Source organism: Trichophyton benhamiae, assembly GCF_000151125.1.
Source record: "Trichophyton benhamiae CBS 112371 chromosome Unknown contix01456_5.r1.exp, whole genome shotgun sequence".
NCBI lineage: Eukaryota > Fungi > Ascomycota > Eurotiomycetes > Onygenales > Arthrodermataceae > Trichophyton > Trichophyton benhamiae.
Genome location: NW_003315080.1, coordinates 729,458 through 745,603, shown reverse-complemented (window position 1 = coordinate 745,603; position 16,146 = coordinate 729,458). Strand labels below are relative to the sequence as shown.

Here is a 16,146-nt window from a genome sequence, read left to right as displayed (position 1 = left end):
TGGTGACATATATTATGCGAAGACTGTAATTATTGAGAATTCGCAGCTTTGAAAGACTTAAGGTCACGCAAGCATTGTTTCCACAGCCGAGTGAACTGGCTCACAGTACCATCGTCTGTCTTTTGGTCTATAGCGGGATCTGCCACTAACATACAAGCCATGATGTCTCTCGTTAGTTCCTCGTCGAGAGCAACGGGCGGTTGTTCTCGGGCCATCATAGGTACCCAAGACGAGAGGCAATCGACAGCTTGACGTTGATGCCCCAGTTTAGCATGCAGGCGGAACATGAGTAGGTAAAGCTCCTTTGTCCGTGGTATTTGCATGAGGGGTATTCGATGCCATAGGCGCCAAAAATTGCTGTAATTTCCATGCTCAAAGTACATCTTCAGTAATTCTGGATAGTCCTTGTAGTCGAAGTCAACATTGGCAGAAGCCATTAATTTGCTCAATCGGTTGTGCACAGTCGTGATATGGTCCAATTCTTCCACCGGTACTTTTGAAATAGAATCTGGGTCGGCAGGGGTGTTCGTTGCACCGGGGGCGTCGTTGGCTGGAAGTACGTGAGATTGAAACGCCGATGCTTTGTGAAGCAGAAAAAATACTTCACCGTTGAAGATCTTGATTCCACGAAGACTCATATGTTCCAAAACTCTTAATGCTAGGTCGATGTCTTGTTCAGGGACGCGTTCATTGGCCGCATTTTCGGGGCCTTGGAACGATAATAGCGTACGAACGGTGTCCATCGCAAGCTCCTCCGAGATGTCGCACCCAGAAGCAGCCATGCTTTTAAATGCCCGGTACAGGTCTGTTTTACTATACGCGGGGTGCTTTAGCAGCACGGCAGCTCGGGCGAACGACAGTTTATCTATGAGTACTGTTTCTGTGTCAGATTTCGACACTGCCTCGTAAAACAGCCTTAAGAAAAGGGTTGAATCTCTGTCGCCGGGTCCAAGCCCAAGTTCTCGACGAGCTTCTTCCTCTGGCAACTGGGATAACTGTTCCAACAGAGAAGAGACACTTGGGGATGCCATAGATGTGCTTACTATTTTTGATGGCAGTGCAGGCCTGGACTCCTGAACAATATTGCCGAGAATTTCATGAGATAGTGGCTCAAGGGTGTCGGGTCGGGCTTGGGTATGTATATGCCTCCTTCCTGGGAACCGCTGGCTGAACGTAGATGCAATACTGTCGACACCCTTTCTGGAGCTAGTGGTCTCTGAAGATAAATTGCCCCAGATATCGTCGCGAGGTGCAGGGTTCATTTCTCCAGCCTCCGGGTTAAGAAGACTCCCCCATAGAGCTTCGAGCTGAAGTTCAGATCTCTTCTCTTCAACAAGCATTTGCACAACGATCCGAACTTTGTCTTCCGTGCCGCCGAATCCGATAAAATTCCGATCCTGTGAATTTTTGGTCTTCAATGGGCCATTTTCCACGTCCCCAACATTAACACATATCCACCCGGTTGTTATACCATCATCCCGGGAGTTCAAGGAGCTAGCATCGCCCGTTGCTTTGGCCTTTCTCGCCCTCCGCCGTAGTTTTATTTTAAGTTCATTTCTTCCCAGGAGCCCATCAGCAATTGGCCTCAACTGGTAATTGCTCCGTAGCCACCTGCATAATCGATCTCCAGAAACGTTGAGATGCTTAACGCTTCGGGCTGTCCCAATTATCATAATAAGGTTTGCGCCCAGAGCTGGAGGAGGGTCAAGACCTCGAAGGTCGAGGAGAGCAAGATCGTCGAGCCCGGCATCGACCGAGATATATTGTAGAAGGTTCTCTAATATAGGAGGCGGGTTCTCGGGGAGAGGGGGCAATTCCTGCTGCTTAAGAGGATGCGAACTTGGCTTATGGGATTCGTCCTGTAGATACCACGGGATATGTGACGATTCTGCGCTTGCGTCCTCCTTTGTTTCGGTTTTTGTAGGTAGATCGCTATCCACCTGGGATTTCACGGATCCAAGGGTAGAGAACTGTCGCCTTCCGGTTGTTCGGACGTTTCTCTGATAGAGCTTTGAGCCAGGATAGGATATAGAGGATTGGGGTCGTCGTATAGAGCTCGAGAGGCCACTTATGGCAGCAAAGGAGCGGAATGCAGCATTTCGACAAGCATGGCACCTGATGCCCTGCAAAGCTATTCCACTCATCCTCTTGGCTTGCAAATGAACCACTTAACCAAATCACGAATCTTTTCGTCTCTATTATTTGATTCTTCGCTCCAACTCGACATTTTTAGTTTTTATTTTTTGATAATCAAAAGTTTTAGTATAAGCTTTTTGCACGTGATACGTAATATATTAATAATATCTATCTTAGTAATAATTTATGACTAATAAACAGACAAACAAGGCAAACAATCCCCACTTAAGGAATTTTTATTTTTATTCGACTTTTGTTGCTCCCAAATCGACGCTTCTTCTTTTCTTCTTATATCCAGCTTTTCTTTGGTTTTATTCTTCTTCTCCAAGCATTCAGTTCAGGATATTTATTGTGTACAGCTGTCACCATGTCGATGGATCTGGATGCCCCGGTGTCTATGCAACCGGTCGAGTTTCATCCTCAACAGCAAGCTGCAACGTTCGTCTCCCCCACCCATGAAATAAATTTCTTATCGCTGATAAGGGCTTTTTTTTACAGGATCCTCTGCTGCAACTGCGGCGCCCCTATAGATGGAACAACTGCCGCTGGCGCACTATGTGAAGACTGCGTTAAACTTACGATCGACATTTCAGAAGGCGTTCAGCGTGAAGCAACCCTGCATTGCTGCAAAGATTGTGAGCGCTGGCTGCAACCTCCGGCCCAGTGGATTAGTGCAGCCCTAGAATCTCGCGAGCTACTTGCGCTGTGCCTGCGAAAGCTCAGGGGTCTTGCGAAGGTCCGCATCATAGATGCTGGATTTATTTGGACCGAGCCGCACTCGAAACGACTCAAGGTGAAAATTACCATTCAACAGGAAGCATTCCAAGGCACAATACTACAGCAAGCGTTTGAAGTCGAATATGTCGTTGCTTCCCAGCAATGTCCCGAATGTGCCAAGTCATACACCGTCAATACCTGGCGAGCATCTGTCCAAGTCAGGCAAAAAGTTCCTCATAAGCGCACTTTCCTCTACCTGGAACAGCTCATCCTTAAGCATGGAGCTCACAAGGATACGATAAATATAAAGGAAGTGAAGGACGGATTGGACTTCTACTTTTCCGCTAGGAATCATGCCGAAAAGATGGTTGATTTTTTGGCATCCGTTGCTCCGATAAGAGTGAAGAAGTCGCAGCAATTGATTTCCATGGATGTCCATACCTCTTCAAAGTCCTATAAGATTACATTCTCTGCCGAACTAATACCAATATGCAAGGATGATCTTGTTGCACTGCCTATAAAGCTTGCTCGATCTCTTGGGAATATATCCCCTCTCACTCTTTGCTACAGAGTTGGCACATCTATCAATGTGCTCGACCCTGCAACACTTCAGACAGCGGATATTCCTTCTGCCATTTACTGGAGGTCCCCGTTTGCAAACTTGGCGGATATCCAAGAGCTCGTCGAGTATGTTGTCATGGATATAGAAGCAATTGGCCAATCCAGCGGCCGGTACCACCTTGCCGAAGCAACTGTCGCTAGGTCTTCTGATTTGGGAGTGAATGACACAACTTACTTTGCTCGAACACATCTGGGCGGTATTCTCCATCCTGGAGATACCGTCATGGGCTACCACCTGACTGGAACCAACTTTAACAACGCCAATTTCGAAGAGATAGAAGCTAGCCATACATACGGCTCCACAATTCCTGATGTTATATTAGTCAAGAAGCACTATCCAAGGAAGAGGAAGAACAAGAAGCGCAACTGGCGCCTCAAGCGCTTGGATAGAGAAGAGGAAGATGAACGACCTTCGAAGAAACAGAGCAACAACAACAGACTGGAAGACGATTTTGAAATGTTCTTGCGTGATGTTGAAGAGGATGCTGAGCTACGAAGCACATTGGCGCTATATAAAGCAAAGCATAACCAGAAACCGAAGAACGTGGAAGCCGATGCTATGGAAATGGTAGAAGAGGAGGAAGAGGAAGAAGATGATGAGGTTCCTGAGATCAATGTGGACGAACTATTAGAAGATTTCGAAGAGTTGCACGTAGACGAGTAAGGGAAAGGTACATAGCATGATTTCATACAGAAAGGGAATATAGCATGGGCGCACCACGACGAATTAATGACTGAGCAGCTCTTGCATTGTTTACTTTTTTTTTTTTCCCCTTTTATAATACTCCTTGCCCGCGCTCATGCTCACAGTGGGCATGTGGTCGAGGATTTCTATGGGTTAGTATTTTTCTCCTTCATAAGAGCACATAGCGGCGTTGGGTTATTTGTGATTTAACAAAAAGAATAAAAAAAATTTCGTTTAGGCAACATTGCCTGCTAACAACATGAAATATACATTGCCGTGCACTTCTTGCGGGGTTACTGTGTGGATAAATTTCAACATCGGGACAAACTCAAGAACCCAGATAAGGAGATGCAACTAGAATGCAAATATAGAATTCGCACACTAGGCAGCCCTTCTTCACTTTCCTATAGTCGTATACAATGCATGTATATCAAGTGCTGGTGAAGGACAAGTATAAGGGTTTGATATCAAAAAGCCAGCAGGAAATTCATCTTTGCACGCAGTTTACAGGAGCATCTTCCATCTCAGAGAGAAGCATCCTTTGGGTATCACAAGCGGACCACAAAATACGATCCTGTACACTAGGCCACCGTCCGCTGCTGAGACTGTATAGCTGCGTAGGTCGTCCAATTCGAGATTCTATTGGACTTGGGCGAAATATCACCGATAGGCCGCATGGGAGATGCTTGGATAGAGCTGGCCTTGGAAAAGGCGCTGTTCCTAGGCTGAGAGCAGATTATAGTCGTATCAAAGCTTGTGGTTAGAAGATTTTCGACAATACCCTCTGCGTATCGGGGTCAACTTTCTTTGAGCTGCCAGAAGCACCAGCAGAACTATCACTGTTCCCTCTGACCTCATTTTGTCTGAAAACCCTCCTAATCTCCATCTTCTTATCCGCCGGCTCTTCATTACCACCTGCTTGTTGCTCCCTAGCCTCTCTTTTCTTTTTTATACCCTCCACCATCTTCCCTTGTTCCAGTCCCTGCAAGAACGATTTCTCTTCCTTTCTGGCCTTGGTATCCTCAATACGTCTTCTGGCCTCTGCTTCTCGCTTCTCTCTCTGCACTTGTTCCATGAGATCTGTCCATTTGAAGCCTCGTAAATATTTCATATTCCAAACGTCATCATGGTACCAGCCGCCCTTTTTACCGCCGACAATCGAAGCATTAAGGGTCTCCGCGCATATCTTTGCAGTCTTCTTTGATTCGAATTCGACCCATCCGTCAGTATACATCCGCCGCTTATTCCGACTTGCTTTTATGGCAGCTCTGGAAGCGCTGGTTGGAGGGACATATGGCGATAAAAAGATCTTCGTAATAGGGCCAAAACCGCGTGCCACCAACATGGATTTTAGGGCAGACGGCTTTAAATACGGCGGTAAGGAGGACATATAGATGACACCTGTTTTATTTTTTCGGCTCTTCTTGGTCGCTTTACTTGAAGGTGTAAGTTTTTGGGTAGCGGATTCGCCTGGAGTCGCTGGGTCGGCTGAAACTCGACTCGATGACTCTCCGTTCTTACTAGATTGAGTTATATCGTCAATGGCAGATTCAAGGTCCAGTATAGCAGATTCATCCTGGTTATCACTGCCGTCGAATTCATCGTCTGAAAGCCTTCGACGTTTGGATTGTAGATCTGTGCTCTTGGGCTGCTTGCGTTTGTTCGTTCCCTTCCCCTTCAATTCCTCGAAGTCCTCAGAGTTGTAGCCAGCCTCGCTACCTTCATCATCGGATCCTATGTCTAAGAAGTCGGCGCGCCTCTTTTCCGCCATGGTTGCTGTTCTGTCTGGTGCTGGGTTAACAGTGGTGGTGTTCAAGTTGTAAAAGATTTTTATCTTTTTTTATTTTTATTTTTTTTTATCTTTTTGGCTTCGGGAGTTCGATCTTGAATTTCTCAGCCAATCAGGTTCGGCATTCTGCTTGTCACCAACGTCATAAATACCAGTACCGCCAGTACAGCGAGGACATGGCTGTTTCATGGTTATATCTGTGCAGATTTCTGGATACAGAGGCATTGAGCTAATTCATCCTAAATAGTCTTAATTCTCCAATACATTTTCAGGCATCTAATTCTTGGTATCGCGCAGGTAGTATTTACAGTCGAGAATTGTAACTTGGAGACGTAGGAAGCCCCGAGTCAATGGCAGGCGAAGCTACTAATCACGGTTTGCAGGGAGAAGACGCTGGTATAATTATGCTGCTTAGTTACCTAGCTATAGTAATGAATAAAATTACTAAAATAAGCTGTATTTAAGGCAAATAGATAGGCTGCTGTGTCACAGGAACGGAAAAAGTTGGTATCAAAAAGGAGAGGATATAAACGAAAGCAGTAGCAAAGCAATTGAAGTAATTAAAAATTACTCATTCGCTAAATATGGGCGTCAGAGGAAACTATGTACGGCTTTGCGCCTTTACCAAATATCAAATGTGGTTTATTCTCCGCCAGGTCGAGAATGGTTTGCGCGAAGACGCTGTTTGCCCACGCAAACCAGCTGCGTGTGTATTTGGCGATACGGTTCACGTCCACACTCTCGTGGACTAGACCTAGAAGACACGAATCACGTACCATATTGATGGACTCCATAACTTCAGCATCGGAGTTTGCAGTCCGGGCACGTACGAGTACGGACATCGGCCAGGCATTCTGTAGACCAACTGCCACCAAGACGGTTAGAAGTGAACTTGGGAAAAGATAACATGGAGGATATAACTTACTATGTGGTCCACCAATACCATGGAACGCTGATCCAGTAAGGTAGTAAGGGTTGCCAGTTTTCGAGAGAATCATTTTTCGGGTATTTTTATAGATCTCGTCATTTTGATCGACAAACCCAAGCAGCGGCAGGGCTAGCAATGAAGGGAGATTGGCATCATCCATGAGAATGTTTGATCCGTAGCCATCAACCTCAAAAGCAAACACTTGACCCCAGACTTTATGTGTTACCACTGCATGGTTGTAGATACCCTCCCGGATCTGTTCAGAGTATCGCTTGAGTTTTTGAATCAGGTCTTTATCTCCTCCGACTTTAGATAGAGTGTCCGCTGTTCGTTTTAGCTCAACAGACATCATTGCATTAGCCGGTATGAAGAATCCTAGGATGGAGGTATCATCACTTGGTCGAAAAGCACTGCGAACAAGCCCAGTACCGTTTCCTAGCGGGTTGCCAACACCCATCAAACTCAAGGTCTCCGTACCAGCATTGGTATGTCGCTGGAAGGTATACTCGTTGCGCCGGTATTGCCCGTTCTCATTGAAAGTAGACTGGCTCTGCTCGTCCAATACTCGTAGAACGGTGTTTAGAGCTTCGTACCACCTGGATGTTAAGAAATCCTTTGATTTTGTCTCCTCATAGAATTGGTTTCCGAGAGAGAGGAAGTTAGCAATAGAGTCAAGCTCATATTTGCACTCAAAAACGACGCTTGGCTCATATGCAGGGTGAACCTGGTCCATCTGCCCATTGTTTGTTGGAGGTAGATTACTCGGGGGAGGAGGTTGGAAGGCATTGCAGTATGGCGACTGGATAACAAATTCGGCCTGCGTATTTATAGCTCCCAGTATCAAGTTCTTTATTTTAGGGTCTCCGTTCGCCAATTTCTGGTATTGCGCCAGCTGGTTCGTTGAATCCCGAAGCCACTCAGCGTTTATATCACCAGTGACGATAAACGATTGGGGGCCTTCCCATACGCCGCCTGCTCGCTTTGTCTTCGAACTTCGCTTTTTCTTCTCTGTGCCATCGACATGCCATCGAACAGTTGTGTCAAGTGTGTTAGGGAATGCATTTTCAAAGATCCGAGCGAGATCTTTGTCGACCATGCGTGAGGTGATGTCCTTTATCACCTTCTCAACCAAGGGAGAGGAGAACGTCCGGCATTCTGGTATAGGCCGCTGATATGATAGCTTGAGAGGGCCCTCGCTGTACGGAGGACTAAGTAAATGCAATAGTTAGCGACACCTGATGTCTATCCACTGGTTCACTCGGAGGTGAACGTACTGTTTCGTCTGCGAGTATGCGACATAATCTGGACAAGCTTCCATTATATCCTGCTTGCGCGCATGCAGGCTAGTAGCCCAGCTGTCCGCAGCCGATACTTCGTGATAGGCGAGCGCCCCAAGCACGGCAATTTTAAGAAACCTCATCACTGCCAGCAACTAACTATTAACAAGTTGGTGCGGATTCTTGTTGAAATGGTCGACGTACTGCGAAACAAGAGGCTCAGGGGGCAAAGATGTAGAACGGCGACAGTTTTTCGACTTGGCCCTGGGTGTGCTATTTATCATCCTCGCACAGAACCGCTCCATCCCGGTCCTGCTCCCAGCGCGCGCACAGCTCTTGTAGTCCCAGAGGATACCTGGAACTGAGTAGGAAGTGGTGGAGCTGGCGTGGAGAAGTAGCCAGGGGCTTCCTCGCTTTTGATCTTTGCTTTTTCCGCTGCTTTGCCGTGTCTCTTCTTTTCTGCCTGTGATAGCAAAGCGACCACACGGGGTCAAACTGTCGGCTCTTATGATGTAGCCGTTATAGCCCTTCATTTACTGATGCACCGACGAGGCCAGGCCCTGCGCTTTGTCTACTTGATGCAAGTTTGTATGTGCGACCAGGCTGGTTGCATTGTCTTGTGATCTCCAATATTCTTTTTTGATCAAAGATCTGCAGGCTCGGAGGAGCTGATGAGATCAGTATTCCGCCCCCCAGCCGAGTTACAGTGGTGGAGCAGATGCAATATGGTTGCTTTGGTTATCCCTGTTCCTGTCTGCTCTGTACGAGATGACAGGTGTTTGGTCATAAGGAGGTTGATGTTAACGTGCCCGACGGGTTGCCGGTTTGAGTGTTCTATAGTAAGCTCTATAGTAGAGAAATAAAAGAGGATTAAGAAGGTTTGTTTCCCTTCCTTTCGTACATGCAGAGTAACATCCCATGAAGCAGGCTATTTCTTACCGAAGAACGACATGATACTACCCTGACTGGATTTGGCACCACCCTTTGCCGATTTTGCAGATGAAGATGGCAGCGGTTTTCTTTTCTGGGGTTCGGACTCGTCTTCTGAAAAGGATTCCCATACTGGTTCCTCCTTGGTGACTGCGGGGGAAACAGTAATCTTGTCAGCTATTTTAATAATTGAAAGTGGGTAGCGGAAGGACGTTAACCTGGATATGAACTTACCTAGGTACCCTTCTGCATCCCTTGACACCTTTTTTTTCATTACCTGCCGTCTGCCCCTTCGCCGTTGACCCGCTGGCCGTGTCTCTGACACACTGGACTCTGGTTCAAGCTCGGGCTCCTGCTTCTTCTGTGGGAGGGCTGGGGTTGATGCCAGGGAAGCTTTATCACTTTCTTCAGGCGCCTCCTCTCCCTCAGGCGGCGATTCTGGTGCATCTGGCATGTCCTCATCTTCCATCATGTTAGTATCACAGTATTCGATGGCAAAGGGATATTATTAATATTTACCTTCCATCATCTTTCGGAGGCGTTCTTCCCGATCTTTTCTCGATTCTTGTTCTTTATTGCTAGTCTTTTTCCCAGTATCCAGGAAAAGGTCCTCTCTTTCCTCCTCAGACTCATCATCCAGCATAGCTATACAAGAAGTTAGCAAAGATCAAATTGCTTGACCCGTGATGGCGTTGCATACTATTCTGAGACTCGTTTGGTGTCGACTTTTAAACAGTTAACGGTTAATGCCATTTCCCTAAGGGACGAAGGAGTTTTCTTACATCTGCATCGTCATCCTTCGCCTGTTGCTTTGGCCTTGATTTGGCGAAAGCTTTGAATATACTTGAAGAGTCACGTTTGTGTGTAGGCTTGCCTTGAGACGATTTGGTTGTTGACTGCGAGCTTCCCAGTGCCCGAAAAGGAGTTGAAGATGGTTCTGGCTTCTTATCCGTAGGCTGGGTCATGGATTTCTTACCGGGAGGCTCTTGTTCGGCCTTTTTGACCGCGGTTTTCTGTGTTGGGTTCTCTTCTTTAATGGGCATCGGCATAGACGCTGGTGTTCCCGATCGTCTCTAAAGTAAAATTGAGCATGGGGTTTACATCGTTGGCCAAAGTGTACATACCTTAACATTCTTGTTCTGGATCATCCCATACTTTTCATTGTGTTGAAAGACATCGTCCCCAGGAGAAGTAGATGATACCTGTCCAATGTCTGCCAACACATTCAAGTCTGGCAGTGAAGTCGGCTGTACGCTGTATACAAAAATGGATAAAACCTTCTGGAAACGGGACTTTGCATCTGGAGAAGATGTTAGCATAATCCGGTCCCAATCCAGACTCAAAAGACTTGCCCTCCAATTCTTCTTCCGGAACGAGTAACACAGAAGTAATAGCAGGTCCAGCCACAGTTTCTGTCGTTTCGGGTTGAGCTGGCTGACTGCCCACCACGGGACTGCTCTGCATCACCTCATCTTCGCCATCTTTCAAATGATTTCTACTCAAAGGCAATGGTTTGATGTGACCAGAAATTCCGGTCAACAGATAAGTCGCATGGACAGACTTTGGTTTCTTCTCATTTTCAGAGCGATGAAACTCATATAGCATTCTGTAGCAGTATCTTAGCCTATGAACAACATCTCAGGGCCCTCAAAAACATACCGCTTGGCCTGGTTGCTGTGGACTTTCTGCGCTCTACTGAGAGCTTTATATGTGACCTAGATATCCGCCGGTCAATGACATGCAAGGCCGATATATGCATGAAACCTCTCCTACGTACAAATTCCTCATCATTGAACACCTTCCCGGCCAGAAACTGTTTGCAACTTGTCCCCATCCTTTTGCCGGCGCTCCGTCTTCTTCTACTTTCTGCCTCCTTGACGACGTCGTTGTTTTGCTGTAGTTAAGAAAACGCGTGAGAAAAACCAATTTACGCGTATCAGTCAGCGTAGGTCTTGGCGCTCGCCTCGGGAGTGTATTCTTCGTTCAGCCTCAAGTTGGCAACGCCGTCGGTTTTTTCATTATAGCAGCCGGCTTATTGACTGTTTTATTTGATCACTTTGGACAGACAAGAGAGAGGATAGAAGGACTCTCCATGGATCGCAATTTCGATATACCTGATTCCACCGACTGGACAGCCACACCACTCCCAGATGTTGCTCACTTCGAATCCGCCTTACGATGTCAGATATGCAAGGACTTCTTCGACAACCCGGTCATCACCTCCTGTTGCCATACCTTTTGCTCTCTGTGTATACGGCGGTGTCTGAGTGCTGAAGGACAATGCCCTGTCTGCCGCAGCAACGACCAGGAGCTTAAGCTACGCCGAAATTGGGCTGTTGGGAGTCTCGTCGAGTCATTCAAGACAGCAAGGCCGTCAATGCTTGCGTTTGTGAGGAATAATCAGATACATACAACGCTAGTATCTAGACCAGGGTCAGAGGATGCGGCGGAAAGCCCGGCGACGAAGAGGAGAAAGATTGACCATATCGGTGGAGATAGTGCTACGGGCCTGGAGACTAGCAGGAGAACGAGGTCGCAAGGTAGGAGGTTAGAAAACAACGCAAAGTCGGAGTACGAGCCTGTGATTATACCAGATAGTGCAGATGAAGAAGACGGGGAAAAAGAAGATGAAGAGTATCAGCCGGGTATGAGCTTGCGTTTACTCTGATGTTTGTCTTCCAAGACAGAAGTTAACTCTGACTTTAGATGACGGGCTCGTGGCTTGCCCCGTCTGCATGAGAAGAATGAAGAATGAAGCAGTGTTTTCTCATCTAGACAACTGCACCGGCACATCAGAAAACGAAAGCGGCTCCAAGTCTAATGGGTACGTGTTCCTGTTTCGTACCCTATTCGAATTATTATTAACCCTGCCATCTAGAACTATTGGGTTCCTGGGGCTGAGAAGCTCCCCAAGCACTCCAAAGACCTTCACTCGTCTTCCAACAATAAATTACTCCATTTTCAAAGAAAACACTCTGCGAAAAAAGCTCAAGGAACTTGGTATTCCAGATTGGGGTCCGAAGCCCATCCTACAAAAACGGCACACAGAATGGATGAATTTATGGAATGCAAATTGTGACTCTATAAATCCTAAATCAAAGCGAGATCTTCTCCGGGATCTCGATGTTTGGGAAAGGACTCAGGGCGGACTGGCGACCTCACAAGCTTCGTCGAGAGGCAATTCTGCGATAATGAAGAAAGACTTTGATGTGACTGCTTGGTCGCAGTCGCATGATGATGACTATAGAAAACTCATTGCAGAGGCGCGCAGTATGAGGGCTAAACGTGTAGCGGTATCTAATGGGAATGCAGAAGGCCAACCAAATGAAGAAGAGGTCAATGAAGGGTCACTATCAGCGCCAGCGCCAACACCAATGGCAGCGGTTAGGACACCGTCTAACGAGACAGTTCTGGAACAGCCGAGTGAGTCGAAGAAGACCGGATGCGAGCAAGACCATCCTGAGATAGAGCCTGATAGCACAGACAAATCGATGCAGGTTGCTGTAGTGGCACCATAGTTGCAGTTGTCTCATCAAGCTGGAATTGTCAATTCGCTTGGCTGTCGTCGTCTCGGGGTATATTATAGTGGTTTTAAGCACGCACGTATACCTTGTAGACCATCTCCTCTCGGAAGAGAGAGCGAAAAAGAAGTCTACTCTATCGTTTCTGCTAGAGCTTTGGTGCTCTGTTTCGCTCTTGCTGTTGGGTTGTCGCCAATTGCCATCTGCGACAATTTGTCAATGCTCTCTTCTAGATCATTATCAGTGGCGCGAGCGGCTGGAGTTTTTATTACCCCTTGGTTCTTTTCTAGCTCCGCTAGACGTTTCCGAGTTTCTTCTGCATCCTTCTCCTCTCTTGCTTCACGCTCCTGGTCCTCCAGCTCCTTCAGTTCATCGTCTAATTTAGTCTCATCGATGACCGGTCCAGCCTCGTTTATAACGCCTCCGAGTTCATCCACATTATCCATTTCCTTTCTTAGTTCTTCAACAATATCCTCAACCTTGTCCACACCTCCAAGTTGGGAGTTAAGCTGCCGGAGAACTCCAGTGCTTGCTTGCATAACCCGCACTATATCTACTTGGCTAGCAGCCTGCTCCACTTTAGAGTATACCTCTTCAAGCTGCCATAGGGTATCGGTGCGCTGTTGAAGGTTGCGCTCTGCGAGCTTCCTGAGCCGAAGTGAGGATAGGGCCAGGATCCTATTTTTGTTTGCGAGCGCATTCTGCGCATTGCCAGTGAGCTCTTTTATTTTCTCACTCAAGGTGGACACCTGCAACGTTAGTCGTGCAATTGTTGCCTTGAGGGAGGCAATTGATGCATCTTCCTCAGTGATGCGATCCGTGGTATCACTTGCATCCCTAAATTTCACTGTCTATAGACTTATTAGCGGGTTTGAACTTTGGATATAACAAGGCCACGTTCAGTGCCTACCTTTCCGTCGTATAGTATGATATTCCTATCCCTTGAAAGAAACGTAAGTAGTACATTAAAATCCGTCGTAGATAGCAACGTCTCTTCTCCAAATATATGAGCGAACTGTAACATGAACATTTCTTTAGAGTATATGCGGTCAACACTTGAGTTATGATGACCAACAACCCCCTTTATAAGCCTGCCTGCTGCTTGCTAGCAGAATAAAATCAGTGTTAATACAGTTTATTTTATATGGGAAAATAAGTACCTTGACATTATCTACAAGTACCAACTCGCTCGTCTGAAGCGTTCCGGAACCAGCTAGACTATCGATATCCGAGCCTGTAACCAGCCCACGAGCTTGTTTCATACCCCACATGACCACTTGTGATAGACTTGGAGGACTAGGTAACCGTAACCAGCCACTCCTGAAGGGACTTGTCTGACTGTTCAAAAACGTATCGAGCAGCATCATATGCCCACTGCGTAATGCTTCATCCTACTAGCTATCAGTATTTACCAGCGCGTCCAGTTTTTAAAACCTCGTCATGAACTCGAAACACTCACGATCACACACTGTAGAGATAGCGGTCTTCCCCACTCTCTTGTTTCCAAGTCCGCCATGAGAGCATTGCTAGTTCGTAGGACAAGTAAGTTGTTTCTGTGTGATAGGCTGTCTTTCCGAGAATCCGGCTTCGGGACAGAGCTGGAGGATAGAGAAGAAACATGGCCGGCTAAAGCAGCATTCGCCAGCGCCCGCTGCCACGCCGTTACATTGCTATTATATCCATCGGGATTTGTCTGTTTCTGACGAGAGAAGTCGGAGTATAACGACGGTAGACGAACCCTTTACGTAGATAAGGAAACAAGGAGTTAGCTTGATAAGTGATGGATTCCACGCGAGGAAATGGTGGCGAATACCTGCGGAAGGCGTCTTCGTGGTCAAGGATGTATGATAGGAGCTCACTCATTGCGACTTCACTACAGTATGAGTGAAAAGGGCCAGAGGCAATGCCGCCAAAACATATCCTTCGACTAAAGAAAGACAACCGGGAGCTGCTGTGGAGTTTCAATGTTGACGTTTGGCGTTTGATGTTCAATCATCGCGCTTATGCATCGGTTCTTGGCGAACTTATTTATCGCGCTTAGCTAGTAAGTTAACTCACAGCTCTAAAATTAGCACCCAGGATTGGCTCCTCTGACTTATATACTCAAATCCTCTATTCTGGCTATTGTGCCTATAATATCGTGTTTGCTCCATATTGTCTATCATATACTGTCTTTTTAAGATACCAAGGCGATAACGGATGTGCCAACGATGAGAAAAATATACCTATGACGTCATATCATTATGGAAATTAAGCACTGCGACGGTGACCTACTACTTGAAGATCGAATATCATAACAGGTAGATACACTTTTATATACCTGATACAATGCCGGTAACAACAAGAAGTCAAGCACGGGGATGTGGTGAACTTTACGGCAGTATAGATGACCGAATATCTACTTATGCTACAATGTATCCTGTTTTCTGCACCACGAACATCCCTCCAAAGGTATGGCTAAATGCGGAGTGATGTTTGTACTGACTATTTCACTAATCCTATTTTAGGTGCTCGATTGGTTCATTGATGAGGCATACAGAGGGATACTACTGTCGGAAGAGGACAGTGATCCTCCAGGCGCACCATGCATCATCCAAACAACTGACCTGAGTTCAATAACCCACGGTTCTCGCAAGCCTATGTCTGATTTTGAGTCTCCGTTCTTGAACTATACAGACAATGAGATTCGGAACTGGATGGAACATCATCCGTGCCCGGGATTTGCAGAAGCTACCTTTACCATCCTTGACCAGCTAACCATTGATGAGGGCACATGTCGTGTTGGATACTGCAGCGGTCTCTCCGATCCACAGCGTGACACTCGAATGTTCACTACGATCCCTTACAATGATGTATCACTCAGAGTTACGATTGAGTTGGGAGAAATATCTTGGTGTGAGATAGTTGAGGAGACAGAAGGAACATTTACGCGCAATGATCCTGCCGCGGCTAAATAATTAAGCTAAATGGAGGAGTGACACTATCAGTGCCTATGGCATGAAATTGCTATCATCTCATGAAAAACTTAGGTGGGCATCGAGGACTAAAATTCGAGACCTTTATATCCCCACAAAAGATAAAACCACTATTTAAAGGGGTTTGACTAAGTGCTTTCGATGGTAGAACATATCTACGCGCTCATAGACCCTAGGAGAACGCCCGAGACGGCAGAGAACATCCGCGAGTACGTTAGACAGCATGGGCGAGCGGGAATGACGACAACTGCAGGACAGTTAAACCCTCGAGAAATTACAAAATTGAGGCGGATCGAGGCGTTCGCTTCCCATCTGCCTGTGCGGGGCATGGCAAGGGACGAGGAACCGCCCGCAAGCTTCAGAAAGAAGGGAGATCCTCTTGTCCTCCGAATCACGTCCGTTGAAGAAAGATAATGTAAGTGTATTAAACCATCTTTCTTTTAATATGTCTAATAACGTTTCACCTAGACTAAATGACCCTATTAGGACGCGTCGAAAGGGCCGCGAAGAGGAGGGAAAGAGACACATTGATCACCCAGGGGGTATTAGGAGAATCGTTGGAAGATA

General features: G+C 46.6%; 9 protein-coding genes across 9 annotated transcripts; 3 read left to right on the top strand and 6 right to left on the bottom strand.

Moving 5' to 3' along the window:
- Window positions 1–29: 29 nt before the first annotated feature.
- On the bottom strand, window positions 30–2,144 carry ARB_03267 (uncharacterized protein; the record flags this gene model as incomplete). Its single annotated transcript, XM_003010520.1, has 1 exon — window positions 30–2,144. One exon carries the CDS (start codon window positions 2,142–2,144, stop codon window positions 30–32), a length of 2,115 nt encoding a protein of 704 aa, XP_003010566.1.
- Window positions 2,145–2,503: 359 nt separating this feature from the next.
- Window positions 2,504–4,138, top strand: ARB_03266 (uncharacterized protein; the record flags this gene model as incomplete). Its single annotated transcript, XM_003010519.1, has 1 exon — window positions 2,504–4,138. One exon carries the CDS (start codon window positions 2,504–2,506, stop codon window positions 4,136–4,138), a length of 1,635 nt encoding a protein of 544 aa, XP_003010565.1.
- Window positions 4,139–4,919: 781 nt separating this feature from the next.
- Window positions 4,920–5,930, bottom strand: ARB_03265 (uncharacterized protein; the record flags this gene model as incomplete). Its single annotated transcript, XM_003010518.1, has 1 exon — window positions 4,920–5,930. One exon carries the CDS (start codon window positions 5,928–5,930, stop codon window positions 4,920–4,922), a length of 1,011 nt encoding a protein of 336 aa, XP_003010564.1.
- Window positions 5,931–6,526: 596 nt separating this feature from the next.
- ARB_03264 (uncharacterized protein) lies at window positions 6,527–8,194 on the bottom strand (the record flags this gene model as incomplete). The annotated part of the gene is made up of 2 exons (XM_003010517.1): window positions 6,527–8,072; window positions 8,151–8,194. 2 exons carry the CDS (start codon window positions 8,192–8,194, stop codon window positions 6,527–6,529), a joined length of 1,590 nt encoding a protein of 529 aa, XP_003010563.1.
- Window positions 8,195–9,081: 887 nt separating this feature from the next.
- On the bottom strand, window positions 9,082–9,555 carry cdc27 (DNA polymerase delta subunit Cdc27; the record flags this gene model as incomplete). Its single annotated transcript, XM_003010516.1, has 2 exons — window positions 9,082–9,260; window positions 9,318–9,555. The coding sequence occupies 2 exons, from the start codon at window positions 9,553–9,555 to the stop codon at window positions 9,082–9,084; spliced, it is 417 nt and encodes a 138-aa protein (XP_003010562.1).
- Window positions 9,556–9,826: 271 nt separating this feature from the next.
- Window positions 9,827–10,688, bottom strand: ARB_03262 (uncharacterized protein; the record flags this gene model as incomplete). Its single annotated transcript, XM_003010515.1, has 3 exons — window positions 9,827–10,156; window positions 10,208–10,314; window positions 10,361–10,688. The coding sequence occupies 3 exons, from the start codon at window positions 10,686–10,688 to the stop codon at window positions 9,827–9,829; spliced, it is 765 nt and encodes a 254-aa protein (XP_003010561.1).
- Window positions 10,689–10,821: 133 nt separating this feature from the next.
- ARB_03261 (uncharacterized protein) lies at window positions 10,822–12,601 on the top strand (the record flags this gene model as incomplete). The annotated part of the gene is made up of 3 exons (XM_003010514.1): window positions 10,822–10,968; window positions 11,071–11,728; window positions 11,790–12,601. 3 exons carry the CDS (start codon window positions 10,822–10,824, stop codon window positions 12,599–12,601), a joined length of 1,617 nt encoding a protein of 538 aa, XP_003010560.1.
- Window positions 12,602–12,735: 134 nt separating this feature from the next.
- Window positions 12,736–13,634, bottom strand: ARB_03260 (uncharacterized protein; the record flags this gene model as incomplete). Its single annotated transcript, XM_003010513.1, has 2 exons — window positions 12,736–13,455; window positions 13,515–13,634. The coding sequence occupies 2 exons, from the start codon at window positions 13,632–13,634 to the stop codon at window positions 12,736–12,738; spliced, it is 840 nt and encodes a 279-aa protein (XP_003010559.1).
- Window positions 13,635–15,016: 1,382 nt separating this feature from the next.
- Window positions 15,017–15,561, top strand: ARB_03259 (uncharacterized protein; the record flags this gene model as incomplete). The annotated part of the gene is made up of 2 exons (XM_003010512.1): window positions 15,017–15,055; window positions 15,112–15,561. The coding sequence occupies 2 exons, from the start codon at window positions 15,017–15,019 to the stop codon at window positions 15,559–15,561; spliced, it is 489 nt and encodes a 162-aa protein (XP_003010558.1).
- Window positions 15,562–16,146: the final 585 nt, after the last annotated feature.